This window comes from Anabrus simplex, chromosome 1 (genome assembly GCF_040414725.1).
Source record: "Anabrus simplex isolate iqAnaSimp1 chromosome 1, ASM4041472v1, whole genome shotgun sequence".
Taxonomy (NCBI): domain Eukaryota; kingdom Metazoa; phylum Arthropoda; class Insecta; order Orthoptera; family Tettigoniidae; genus Anabrus; species Anabrus simplex.
The window spans coordinates 1,246,315,214-1,246,330,324 of record NC_090265.1 but is presented as its reverse complement, the minus strand read 5'-3'; the positions used below and the strand labels follow the sequence as shown (position 1 = coordinate 1,246,330,324).

The following is a 15,111-nucleotide window of genomic DNA, read 5'->3' as shown; positions in this document are numbered from 1 at the left end:
AAGTACAAGGCACCTGGAATTGATGACATTCCTTCTGAATTACTGACTGCCATAGGAGAACCAGCATGGCGAGGTAATTCCATTTAGTGTGCAAGATGTATGATGCAGGGGAAGTGCCATCTGATTTTTAGCAGAATGTTGTTATACCTATTCCCAAGAAAGCTGGTGTTGATAAGTGGGAAATTTTAACACGTATTATTTACAGAAGAATGGTAAGACAAGTGGAAACTGAGTTGGGAGAATAACAATTTGGCTTCAGAAGAAATGACAGAACACGCGAAGGAATCCTTACTTTATGCCTAATTTTAGAGGATCGAATTAAGGACAAGCCCACGTACATGGCATTCATAGATCTAGAAAAGGCATTCAATAATGTTCATTGGACCAAACTATTTGAGATACTGAAGGTGATCGGGATCAGAAACCAAGAACGAAAAATTATCCTAATCTGTATAAAAACCAGTCTGCAGTGAAAATGAAGCAACAATCAAGAAAGGAGTGAAGCAAGGCTGCAGTTTATCCACCCTCCTTTTCAATGTTTATATAGAACAGGCAGTAAAGGAAATCAAAGAGGAATTTCATAAAGAAATCAAAATCCAAGGAGAAGAAAACAAAACACAGAGATTTGCCGATGATATTGTTATTTTATTTGAGTCTGCAAAAGATTTAGAAAAATTGCTGAATGGTATGGACAGAGTCTTGTGGGAGGAGTACAAGATGAAAAAAATAAGTCCAAAATAAAAGTAATGGAGTGCAGTCGAATGGAGTCAGGTGATGCAGGAAATATTAGATTAGGAAATGAAGTCTTAAAGGAAGTAGATGAATATTGTTACTTGGATAGTAAAATAACTAACGATGATAGAAGGACATAAAATGCAGCCTAGCACAAGCAAGGAAGGCCTTTCTTAAGAAAAAAATTTGCTCACATCGAACATTGATACAGGAATTAGAAGGATGTTTTTGAAGACTTTCGTCTGTAGCGTGGCATTGTATAGAAGTGAAACATGGATGGTAACTAGCGCAGAAAGAGAATGGAACCTTCTGGAATGTGGTGTTGCAGAAGAATGCTGAGGGTGAGACGGATAGATCGAATCACGAATGAAGAGATACTGAATAGAAGTGGTGAGAGGAGGTCAATTTAGCTAAATTTGATGAGAAGAAGACAGAGAATGATAGGGCACTTGCTAAGACACCCAAGAAGTGTTCAGTTGATTTTTGAGGGAAGTTTAGACAGTAAGAATGGTAGGGGTAGACCAAGGTATGAATATGATAAGCAGATTAAAGCAGATGTAGGATGCAGCAGTTACATAGAAATGAAAAGATTAGAGTACCGGGGGTACACCTTCCCAGACCAGTTAAACTGTGCATCTTCTGTAAGACCATCTATGTAAACGAACTTGAACTGCTGTACTACAAGATGCTTTGGTCTTGAACTGTTAGATGTCTCGGTTTAATTGCTTGCTCTAAGGATGAACTCTAATTATTTCATAAAGGAATGTTTATTTTTGCAGTTGGCAAACCTTAGATTTAGAGGATTGTTTTGTTTATGTATCAAAGTAGTCAACACTTCAGTTGGTTCCTTCTCGAATCAAAATCAATCTATCAGAAACTTGTAAATATTTTCTCTAATCAATTAAAATTCGGGGTGTGTAGCCTATGGGAACCCAGCCTATCCGTAAAGAGTTCTGGAAGCTTCCCCTTAAAAGTACTATAAAAGCTGAGTGATGTAGGGCCATATTATCTGAATTGTTCTAGTGTGAGGAGAGTGAATTGACATGAACCAGCAGGCAGGAGCACAGACTGCATGAGGAAGGCCCAGTGACTCAAGGTAATGGCAGAATTTTCATAGATACTGTATGTAATAGCTCTTGTGGATAGAGTGAGGGGAAGGTTTCAAAGTCTTTTATGTAATATAAATTTTTAAATTTGGTAGTTTAAATGTAGAATTAATTTTTGACAAGTCTGAGGACTCTGTTCTGTTCCCTACTGGAAAATATGTAATGTAAGGGAACAAAAAGTGATTATCCTCTGTCAGTTCCCATTTAGCTTGGCATGGGGTCTCCATGGCTAAATGGTTAGCATGCTGGCCTTTGGTCACAGGGGTCCTGCGTTCGATTCCCGACCCAGATGCGCAGGTCGCCTACGGAAGTCAAATCGAAAGACCTGCACCTGGTGAGCGAACATGTCCTCGGACACTTGTGGCACTAAAAGTCATACACCATTTCATTTTTTTTGGCATGGGGTGACTAATTTTTTTTAAACCTCTAAATTTCTTAAAACCTTTTGGCATTAATGTTTCTCATTTAGTCACCCTGGTGTAGAATAGGATTAGCCTCTGTATTGTTGGGCCATAAACCCAATTAGGGTTTTAACTATTTCTATAAGGAAATCTCCTGGCCAGTCATATTGAACCATCTCATTTCACACCAAGGCCACTTAGTATGGGCAATTATGCCCCTGTACACTTATTGGTGTGTGTAGAGTTTTCTGGTGTTAGTTCCCTTTGGAAACAGTAAAACATATAACTGATGAGTAATAGATAAGCTCACATCAGGGCAACGGTGTGTAAATACTTCAATTGAGGACAACCGATAGGTTGTCAGGTGGAAGTTAAAGTGTGCCATAAGAAAATTTAGGCCTCTGTGAGGCTGGACTATGATATAGTTGGAGCATATACTCTTAAAAAACGAAACCAAACCCCATGGTACTACAGCCCAGGGTCTTGGCCTACCAAGCGACTGCTGCTCAGCCCGAAGGCCTGCAGATTACGAGGTGTCATGTGGTCTGCACGATGAATCCTCTTGGTCGTTATTCTTGGCTTTCCAGACCGGGGCCACTATCTCACCATCAGATAGCTCCTCAATTCTAATCACGTAGGCTGGGTGGACCTCGAACCATCCTTGACATGGCCGGGAAGCGAACCCAGGGCCTCCGAGTCAGAGGCAAGCACGCTACCCCTACACCACGGAGCCGGCACACAGACTCCTATGAAGTGTATTTTCCTGGAGCATTTCTTGCTCTTATAAAATTTTGTACCTGGCAAGGGCAATTCAACTCTTTTCTGTGTAAATTAACATTTGTAATTCTCTCAAGTTTTGTACCTGAAATTCGACTTCTAAGTCCACTATATAGTTAGAGCTGATGAGCTCATTAATATTGTTGTTATTCATTCTGATTTTCTAGTTCTCCAATTTTAAACTTAGAAAAAAGGAAAGAAATAAAATTTCAAAATTTGTTGTATGTTCTGTTCTGCTCTAATTAATTCCTTGTCCACCCATTCAACCCTCACACTTCTTATCCCTCTGCTAACCACGATATTTTCTTAACAATTAGTACAGGAGAGGGTGGTATGGCGAGCTGCATCACACCAGTCTATGGACTATTTACTCAAACAACAACAACAACAACAACAACAACAACCCACACATTTCCTCTCCACTGCCTCTCCTTACATCTTCTGTTAGTGTCTACTCAGAGATACTACTTTAGTTTGCACAACCTGTCTTCATATCAAATAAGGGCTACTGGAAGCATGTTATAGAGCCTAAAGTGACCTAAAATAGGGATTACTGATTATTTTTAATACTAATGCCTAATTTGCCTAAAAATAAAACTTTTCTCATGATCTGAAGAGTTATAATTTATTTTTAATGTTTTTCTTAAGGCTAAAACATTGTTTACCATTTCTTCGTACTACAGGTGGTACTTTAGCAGCAATATTCATTTTGCCCGAGTCCGTTTACATAGTGTAATTGTTAGCACTATTACCTGTCATCCTTGGAGACCTGGGTTCGATTCCCAGGATTACCAGAGATTTAAAAATGAGTGAAGGGCTAATATGTGGTTAAAATGGTACATGCAGCTCACCTCCACTGTGGGCGTGCTTGAAAGGAGTTGCACCTCCTTGGCATGAGGACACAAGCTTTGTCCACATGATGGTTAGCACTGTTAGCTACCATCTTCAGTGGTCTGGGTTCAATTCTTGGTACTGCCAGAGATTTAATAATGACAGGAGTGCTGGTTTGTGGCTAAAATAATACATGCAAGTCATTATGGTTGGGAATGTGCCTGAAAAGAGCTGTACCACGTCAGGACAAGGACATGACTTTACATTACTTTACTTTATTTTACTTGAGTAGCACAAAACTATTCCTAACACACAAATAAAAATAAAGCAATAGTATGCCTCAATATATTGTTGCAACCATGTACAACACCCTGTTACTCACTGGTTGGATTTCATTTGACATGGAGTGCCATTTTGAAAAACCTCTGCCAACATTCATACAATTTCCCTCCTATTTGCTGATTTCCCAAAGATAATACCTCTGCAGTCATTAATATAATTTCCCTTCTATTTGCTGATTTCCCAAAGATATCAGATTTTGTAGACAGCACTATGGGTACACAACAGAGGAATTTTGAGAAATAATCCAGATAGTACCAGTAAGAAATGGAGAAATGCATGACCGTTAGATTGTTATTAACAGTGCATGTGATTCCAGTTTAAGCAGCACTTTATTCATATTACTGGTTTTTAGGTTTTTCTGGCTAAAAAGTTGCATAAATACTAAAATAATTTCATGCAACAAAAAAGATTTTCTGTGCAGATAAATTATTCATGGCGCTTATTTCCCTGGATGCTAAATCATTCATGCATGTGGAAAAAGTGAATTTTACTGCAGTACTTCTTTCCTCACATTGCGTATTTACAGTACTGTGCTCTTATATAAAAATAAAAGTATGATTTTTATACTGTAAAAAATTAAATTTTATCATGACATTTTAAAAACTTATTTTTAACTTTTACCACCTTGTTGGTGGAAATTAACATAATGTGGAGAGCTAAGATGTTATCACCAGGCTTTGGATAATTATGCAGTTAGAGATCCAAAGTATGCATGCAAATATGCACTAAAATGTGTCAAAATATGCACTTAAAATTTTGAAAATGCATTACAAACAAACATATATCTGATATCAATTAGCAGTTTATGTAATAAGAAAGGAATGTTGCAGTTTAAACAATGCCAAAATAAAATGCTCCAGTTTGTTAATGAAATTCAAATATCTTGATTACCCTTAATCACTGCATGATGTAACAGGTTTTGAAATACAAACTTGCTCGTATTTTCACTTAAAATGACTTTGTACTCCAAAATGACTCTCCACATCCCATGCCACAATTGGAGCATACTCCAACTTGACAAAATCATGACTTCTATTATCATCCACTGTCAAATTTGCCTTTGCCTTAAATAACGCCAGAAATGCTTTTAAGTTTGAGGAGACCCAAGTTTTTTAGCACTACACTCTGCAATTTTTCCGAGAAACCTTGAATAGTTATATTCATTAGGGATTGTTTGACTTCGTCAACAATAGCAATACTAATGTAAAGAGGCAGTCCTTATTCTTGCAATTTCTTGATGGCTGAAGGTATGCAGTGAAAACTGTAACAAATAATTGTAAGTTGCTCATGAACGCCATATTTGCTAAAGACTTCTTGAGCTTCTTTAATAGAAGCAGCTTCTTCAGAATCGAGGTCTTCAACTACCTTTCTTACTAACTCAAAATAATCGGCATATTAAACAGCAGCTTCAAGCCACATTCCCCTTCTTGTATGAACTGGTTAAGGCGGGATCAGCATGCCATCAACTGCATCCAAATTTATTTTGACCTGGAGCCTTCAGGAACAGGAACTTGTTTACTTCAGGAAAGGAAGCCCGGACTGCTTCAGTGACTTGATGAAGTCCATGTGCTAAACATGTGATGTGTATCAATATGGGATATAATATCCCAAAACCTCCCATGGCTTTACACATGTAAGATGCAGCATCAGTGCAGGCCACGACAACATGATCATAACGAATGCCTGATGGCCACAAATAAGAAAGTGCACATAATTGATAAATGTAGCAACTGTAGCAATGTAGGTAACACAGCCATATTTAGTAGATATGATTTGTATCTCACTTCTTCCTCTCCTAAAATTCCAAACATGAAGTTAGCTACTGTACATATCTTTGATCCATGGCCCTTGTGAGAATCAAGTATATTTTCTATCACCTTTTTCCCGTAGTTTACCTAACATTACTTTATAAAGCTCAGGAACCTAATTCTTCCTAATTGTTGATTCATCTGGAACTGGTTGTTTCGTATAATCCTGCAGAAACTGAACAAAGTTCTTATTGTTTAGCTTAGCCAATGGGATGTGGGTCATGACAAAAGTTTTACACAGATCTTCACTGAATTTACTTTATGATGGTCCAGGTTTAACTAAAGCAGTGGTTGCAAGAGGCTGGTTGTTTTTGTTTCAATTTTACCTCTTTCAATTTACTGTTCTTCATTGTTTGAAGATATTGTTGAATTTTATACTTTTTAGTTGCGGTTATAACTGTGCTACAGTATTTGCAAAACAACACACTTCTGTCAATTTAAAAGTCTTGAAACTCACATACATACACTTTAAATACTTCACTAACAGTTCCCTTCTCCTCAGGCATTATAAATTAAGTAGCAAGAATGTGCTATGAACCACAACCTGTTCCACCTCAACCAAAGTAAGATTGACAAGAACTAATTATGCATGAAAGGTAACTATTTACAAAATGAGGAAAAGACAACCCTGCTGTAAGGGAAATTCAAAGAATCAGTACCCACTTAATTGCATTGCAGGTAGACAAAGTCATGGCCGGATGTAGATCTAGTGTTGCTAAATTTAAACATACTACTGACCTGTCAAACAGTCTACCTGAGTATAACCAGCACAGCTTAACATTTCATTTATCTCAAATACATGTCAAATTTTCCAATAGTATCCTGCAGAAGCTGATGTATACACTCAAGATGATAAATACTTTTGGAATATGCCCTAAAAGGGGGAAAATCCCAAAATATGTACGGTTAAGGTAAAACTGGTCCAAATATGCAATTGCATAAGTATCTGAAGCCTGGTTATCACACTGCCAATAGTCAGGGCTTGTACTAATCTTATTCTAAAGATCAGTCTTAAAATTCTCGATCTGAACCCCTTCAGATACAAATAACTACAAAAAGCAGTCATATTAGCCACCTGCCACATTGTCCAGAAGTTATTGGAGTAGAAACATCCACTGCGTGACTTCACCACATGGATCATCAGTACGTTATGGGTAATTTTTAAACAGATTTTATGTAAATACATATACATAGTGCCACTTTCTTGTATTTGGTAGTAAAGCTTAGTAATAAATAATTAGTAATTAGTAATAATTAGTAATAATAATGGTATGGTCTCAGATCTTCTGAAGGCAGCCTACCTACCAACAGAGACATTCTAATTGTACTGCTTATTAGTAATGAAAGTGGTATTCTATTGGATGGTTCCTATGGCTGAATTAATTTAATTTTATTGGATGACACTGAACGCACAACCAGAGAGCTTTAATATGCCAATATGCCAGCTGTGAACGTGAGACCATGAGTTGGACACTCTACCAATGATCTACCAAGACAACTTCTAATGAAGTAATTTACCACTGAAAGACTGTTAGAAAGTTATATAATTCCTTATAATTGGCAACCTTATTTGCTATAAGTGGACTCCTTTCACTAACAAGCTGCTTGCCTGGTGGCCATGATCATTAAGGCATCAACTATTTATGGTCTCACACCGTGGTTAGCTGGTTTGAGTCCCGTTGGTGAAAAAAATTTCACCATCAGAATGTTGGCCAGCAGAGTAGGAGAGGTGGTGGTATACAATTTCTAATCACTAGACTGAGTGCCAAAGTCCAGGATTCAATTCCAACCTCTTCACAGTGTTCACATGGAGAGAGGGTTGAGGATGTTAAGCCTTGAGCAGACCCCTTGGTGTTATTCAACAGGAGTAGACTATGTGCCAACAAGGGTTTCACTCTCTCCGTACCTCATTATCATCATCATCGTCATCATCATCACCACCACCACCACCACACACTCATACATGCAGGTCACCCACAACTAGAAAGACCTGCACGACGCCTCTTCGGTGGTCACAGATCACATCACATTAAGAACCTGTTATTCCATTTAATGTATGTTGCTGAATACCTATATAAATATGAGGAGAGGTAAGTACATTGATACCGGGCGAGTTGTTCGTGCGGTTAGGGGCACGCAGCTGTGAGCTTGCATCCGGGAGATAGCGGGTTCGAGCCCCACTGTCGGCAGCCCTGAAGATGGTTTTCCGTGGTTTCCCATTTTCACAACAGGAAAATGCTGGCTGGGGCTGTACCTTAATTAAGGCCACGGCTGCTTCCTTCCCACGCTTTGGCCTTTCCTATTTCATTGTCGCCACAAGACCTATCTGTGTCAGTGCGATGCTAACCCAATTGTAAAAAAAAAAAAAAAAAAAAAAAAAACATTGATATACAATACTCTTTTGTATTTCTCCTTTAAAATGAAGTCTTATAAAATAACATTCCTCTTTCAAAGGACTGTTACATTTTCCTCTCCTTTTCTAGCCTTTTTCCAGTTATTGAGGACCAGTACCACATGATGCCCAACATTCGTGAAGGGATATTATTCGCTATTATATGTTTCTGTCATGGTTATTGGTGTGGTGTGTAAATAAAGGGTTGTGTATTAATATGAAGTGAAGCAGAGTAATAAACCACAGCTAAAATTCCAGCCCAGTAGGGAACTGAACCTAGGATATTCTGAACCAAAGGCCAGTGTGCTGATCATTCAGCCAAGGAGCCAGACACAAAGGACATTTTTATAATTTTAATAATAAACTTACCTCCAGGTAGAATTGCTTATTAGGTGGTATGAACATTGGTGTTCTATACAGACCTGGAACACCCTTAACTGGATAAAGATCTAACTTTTGGATTACTCCCTTAACACGGTCTTTTAGCTTTACTGTTGTCAGATGGTATAGCTGGGATTGTGAAGTGACCTTCACCAGTAATGCAGTTTCAGTACCTGTGATTAAAGTTACAAATTATTAATTATAAAGATGCTTATAATGATGATAATTATATAAATTTAAATAACGATAATACAAACAACAACAGCTTGTAAATATAATTTGCAATAAGAACACATGACCAGAAAATGTTAGTATTTTTCCTGAATTTCAAAACGTAAGGACGTTGTATACTTAAAGAATTTTATATTTACCTTCACTTGTAAGTTTGTTCAAATCCTTACCAAGATTATCTTTGATAAATCTGATGGAATATTTACAAGCAGGCCTAATGTGATCAAATATGACCACCAATATTGAACTCATTCCTGTCACCTGTTTGTAAATTGTCACCTATTAACTTACTTTATGAAAGGAATGGTTATCTAGTTGTACTTCCCCATGAAACAGGTATCATCAGTACCATTATGTTACAGTACCAGACTATTGAGAATGAACCATGTCATTTACTCTTCCTATTACCAAGAACATTTTGATGAGTTACGTCCTCCTCTACATCATTTTCTTCACCATCTTATCCCATTTAAAGGGTCACTTACAATAGTAAGTCTCCTCCATTTCTCCCTGTCCCTTATGACTTCCTCCCAAAGTACTTTCTCCTTTAGGTCCTTTCCAATCTTGTCCTTCTATTGCAACATTTGTCTTTCTGTTGACCTCTTTTCTTTGACCAGTATACTGAATGCTCTCTTTATAGGCTCTATTTCATCCTTTCTCATAACATGTCCATACCACCTCAGTTTACTTTCTTTAACTCCTCGGTGATGACAACCACTTCAGCTTTTTACTGAATTTTTTCATTTTGTAATCTCTAAGTGACACTCCCATCAACCACCACAACATTCTCATTTCAGTTCTCTCCATCATCTTGTATTCACCTTTTTTGCCATGGGCAAACTTTTTGTCCATACATCAGTATTGGTCGTATTACTGTTTTGTAAATTTTTACTTTTAATGTACAAGTCATTTTCCTATTGCATACAATCCCCAACACCTCTCTTCATTTCATCCATCCACCTTTAATCTATTCTCTTACATCCTTTACAACCCTCCTTCCTCATCTATGTGTCATCCAATATATTTAAAGGTTTCAATTTGATTTAACAGTTTTCCTCTTCTGGAGAATATTATTTTCTGACCCAGTTTACTATGCACCATCACTTAAATTTATTTATTTTTTGTTTTTAATTTACACTCAGCCCTCCACTCACTTTCTAGTTTTTTTGTTTTTTGTTTTGCTATTTGTTTTACGTTGAACCGACACAGATAGGTCTTATGGCAACGATGGGATAGGAAAGGCCTAGGAAGTGGAAGGAAGTAGCCGTGGCCTTAATTAAGGTACAGCCCCAGCTTTTGCCTGGTGTGAAAATGGGAAACCACGGAAAACCATCTTCAGGGCTGCCGACATTGGGGCTCGAACACACTATCTCCCGATTACTGGATACTAGCCGCACTTACGCGACTGCAGCTATCGAGCTCGGTACTTTCTAGTATCTCTTACCATTTCCACACTTGCTCCTGTAATTCTTTCACAGTGTCTACCAGAATTACTGTATAATCTGTGAAGAGCACTTTCTACCTATTTACCTCTCAGATAATCTCACTCAATACAACCAAACAATAAGATAAAAAAGAATGTGCTTAATGCAGATCCCTGATGTAACCCACCTGTGGTATGCACATTTTGTATCAAAGGTTTCAGTTTCCCCAACTGGAGTGCACACTTTGGTAGTTACTCCCAGCTACATATCTACTACTTATCTTACCAGTTTGCCTGGTACACTGAGTTCCTTTAGGCACCAGTAGACCAGATCTCTTGGGACTCTATTGTATGCCTTTCCAGATCCGCAAAAGTACAATACAGTTTCTGATTTCCTTCCAATCTTTCCTCTTGCAACTTTCTTCAAGAGAGATAGGGAATCTTCCACCTGGATGACTGCCCTTAATGCAAATCAGGATTGATTGATTGATTGATTGATTGATTGATTGATTGATTGATTGATTGATTGATTGATTGATTGATTGATTGATTGACTGACTTTACAAAATTCACTGCTGGTCTTTTCTTCTTCCATCATCTTTGAGATGTGGTGCTCTGCACACACTATTAAGTTGTACCGAAACGATAAACAACGATTCGCACACGTACTTCGCGATACCGGACGCGTACCAATCACAGTATTTTCATTACACGGATGCAAATTACATACACGGGTTTGGAGATATCGATAATAAATATCGTCTTAGTTATTGAAAATCCCGTGCCAAAACCGCACTCTGGCATACTGCAACATCATACGTGATCTTATATATAGCAAAGGTAATTGCTTTGTTAACTGTACAATACACTTTTGTAATTACAATTACAATTACAATATATCACTTGCATTTAGGTAATGCATATTCTCATAAAATAACATTTCAGCTTTCACAATAAGTATGTCTACTTGGTTGATAAAAATCGTCACTATTAATGTTACTACCATATACCACTGGCTTAATATAAGAAACACCGACCTGCGCGGTTTGCAACGTTAAAGCAGAATGATCGTCCCATCTCCTGAAGCTACTGCATTCACCAAACTTCTGGTATTAGTAATACCATCGGGGATTTCACTGATGTGATGACGCCATGGCTCAGCCGCTTGCTCGGTAAAACGCTGACTCAATAGAAATATATTTATTACTTTATTAGTTCAGAATTAAGTACTGTAACTGTCTACAGGTAGTTTTTAATATATGACTTACTTGTATTTCATATCAAAAACGTGGAGTATTGCCTAATTAAATCAAGAATAGTGCAGCACTGTAAATCTCGAAGTTGGTAGTTCCGACTTCGTTTGTTCTGTATATCCCTTCATTCCACAATTTCGCTTCCAGGGCTGTGATTGGTCTCTTTTGAATTGGCCGCTCTCAAACACTCTTGTAAATTCCGCAATTGAATCATATAAAATATCCGAGCTTCTCGCTGTTACTATGGAAGATAGCAAGTTATTTCTGATGCCAAGCGCTGCCAAGATCTTGCATTACGCAACTTCCATATTGCACCAGAACTCCCTTCGTGTATTAAATGCACAATATTACACCATATTACCTACTTTACTACTTGGGGCATATATGATATGGCACAATAGGGTCAGGATTATTAATGATTATGTTTGTATCATCAGCCGGCCACGTGGTGTAGGGGTAGCGTGCCTGCCTCTCGCCCGGAGGGATTTTTCTCTCGACCTGAGGGCTGGTTTGAGGTCCACTCAGCCTACATGATTAGAATTGAGGAGCTATCTGATGGTGAGATTGCGGCCCCGGTCTCGAAAGCCCAGAATAACGGCCGAGATGATACGTCGTGCTTACCACACGACCCCTCGTAATCTGCAGGCCTTCAGGCTGAGCAGCAGTCGCTGGGGCCAAGGCCCTTTAGGGCGTTAACTGCCGTGGAGTGGTTTATATCATCAGCATACAGAACTACAGTTTCTACTTGATTATTGTGAGGAAGATCATTCACATACAGTAGGTCAAGGAAAGAACAGGCCCCAAAATACTACCCTCCGGAATACCTAAGTCTATGTTTTTTGCCTGAGAGTGATATGTCTCATTATGCCCTTTACTGTTACAATGTGTAATTTCAACAAACTGGAATCGTTTATCCAGGTATGATCTAAACCAGTCGTTAACAATTCCTCTAACTCCAGTCTGATATAATTTGTGCAATAATATTTCATGATCAACAGTATCAGATGCCTTTGAAAGGTCAAGTCCTATCACAGTTTCATCATTATTAAGAGCATTTACGACCAACTGTGTAAAATGTGATAAAGCAGACAAAGTATTTCTGCCAGCTCTGAACCCGTGTTGTGCATTATTTAATAAGTTATATTTGATTAAAATGTAAATCGTGTAAGTTTCCACTTTTAAAAACTGGGATAACTTTAGCTATTTTGAGGAAATTAGGAAACTGACCACTAGAAAATGATTCATTGATGAGATAAGTTAAAGGCTGTACCAGATAAGGAGCACATTTTTTAGTAAGTTTTGTGGGAATTTCATCTACACCTATGGAAGTTTTATTCTTCAAAGACTGTATGATTTTAAGAACTTCCAGTTCTGTTACTGGAGTTAATTGCATAGAGTTTTGCACAAAGGTTGGGAGTTCTGGTAATACATCTGATTTATTTGCATTTTCAAGTTTGTATGGTAGGGATAGAAAGAAAAGAGTTTTGCCTGCACATTGCTCAGAATTTGCAAAGAATGGTATTTCTGTATCAGTCAAGTCCACAGTAACAAGGAAATGCACTTTTTACTTTTCCGTACTTTCTGTCTGTGTGTCTGTCTGTCTATCTGAAGGTATGTATGTACACGCATCACGAGAAAACGGCTGAAGAGAATTTAATTAAAATCGGAATGTAGAGCCAGGGGATGAGCCTCTACAATCTAGGCTATAAATAATTTTATTCACGCTGAGTGAAATGGTAGTTTAGGGGAAGGCCTAAAATTTAATTATCAAATATTTATATTATTTGTGGTCCTATCGATAAATACTACATAACTAAAGTTATATAGCATTATGTCTTATACAGTTTTACTATACCGGCTATGATAACACATATTCATGAATTTGTATTTTTGTTGCTAAGTCCATATCAACGCCGAGCCACGAGAAAATGGGTTAACTGAATTTAATGAAAGTTGGTATATAGAGTCAGCGAATAAGAAACAACAGTCTAAGCTATAAACAATTTTATTCACCCTGGTTGAAATTGTAGTTTAGGAGAAGGTGCCTAAAATTTAAGTTTCAAATACCTATGTTATTGGTCCTATCGAAAAGTACTACGGTACATAACAAAAGTTACAGAGAATACAAATTCCAATCATTTATCTTTTAATCAGTTTTACCTACCGACTACGATATGACTGGTATTTCAGAGTCGGAAGAAAACTGAATGTGAAGGCCTACAATATCGAAAGCGCATAACATTGATCAACAATAACATTACATTGAGCATTGTTTGTTGAGATGTTCTTTGTCTCTAATGCTGCATTCAACTCCGATAAATGAGATTACGCAGCATACCTGACTGAATATTGGCGGGAAATAGCTGGGAGTTAAAAAGCTTCCTTCTTTAACATGGCATTCCTCTGGTTCATACGTTTTCTGATATTGCTGGTACGTAACACACTGGTTCATCGTAGTATTCAAGCTATTCGATTCCTACTCTGATGCACTGTTTTGATTGAGCAGTGTGCGCACTTAAGGCAGAAGCTCGCTTGGTGGTGGTGGTGGTGGTGGTGGTGGTGGTGGCGGCGGCGGTGGCAGCGGTGGTGGTGGTGGTGGTATGACCTGGTCTAGAATTACAACTTAGGCCTATTCCAAATAATAATAATTTTGTATGGCTATTTCTAGCCGAGTACAGCCCTTGTAAGGCAGACCCTCCAATGAGGGTGGGCGGCATCTGCCATGTGTAGGTAACTGCGTCTTATTGTAGTGGAGGATAGTGTTATGTGTGGTGTGTGATTTGCATGGATGTTGGGGACAACACAAACACCCAGTCCCCGGGCCATTGGAATTAACCAATGAAGGTTAAAATCCCCGACCCGGCCGGGAATCGAACCCGGGATCCTCTGAACCGAAGGCCAATACGCTGGGCCATTCAGCCAACAAGTCGGACAATTCCAAATTATAGCACCACAATTCACGAAATAACACGAAATTTAACTCTTAAAAAGAGCCGTTTCTTAAGAAAAGCTTCTTCCTCTTAACTTTTATTAAATTCATTTTATTCCAAATTAGCAGTGAAGAGGGGGTTTCTCCTCTGGCTTGGAGGAAAACTTTGCCTCCAAGTCAGATGAATTTTTCCGCCGCCAGTGTAGTGAATTGAGATTTTTCGACTCATCAGGTACTCCTATGAAATAGATTAGTAAAAGGACATAGTTTTTGCTCTGCGATTCACTACTATTCGACCCCTCCTCAAGAAAAAAGACTAGGAGTGTTCTCGGATCACGGCTGTCTACGGCTTGGTCATTCCAGCTCTGGAACTTTGGACTGTTAGATCAGCAGCGTAGTACTGTTTGTTAAAAGTGAGAAAATGTGTGGTTTTTCATTTGATCGAGTATTTCATATGAAAGCAATGCTTTTAATCGTGCCATGCCTACTGATGTCATTGTAATAA

At 38.3% G+C, this 15,111-nt stretch overlaps 1 protein-coding gene across 1 annotated transcript in view; it reads right to left on the bottom strand.

The window, feature by feature from the left end:
• LOC136877961 (hemicentin-1-like) overlaps positions 1-15,111 on the bottom strand; it is a 153,463-nt gene that overhangs the window by 107,858 nt on the left and 30,494 nt on the right. The window contains exon 5 of the mRNA XM_068225723.1: positions 8,759-8,943. Within this exon, the coding sequence (XP_068081824.1) occupies positions 8,759-8,943 (185 nt within the window). The remainder of the gene's footprint in view (positions 1-8,758; positions 8,944-15,111) is intronic.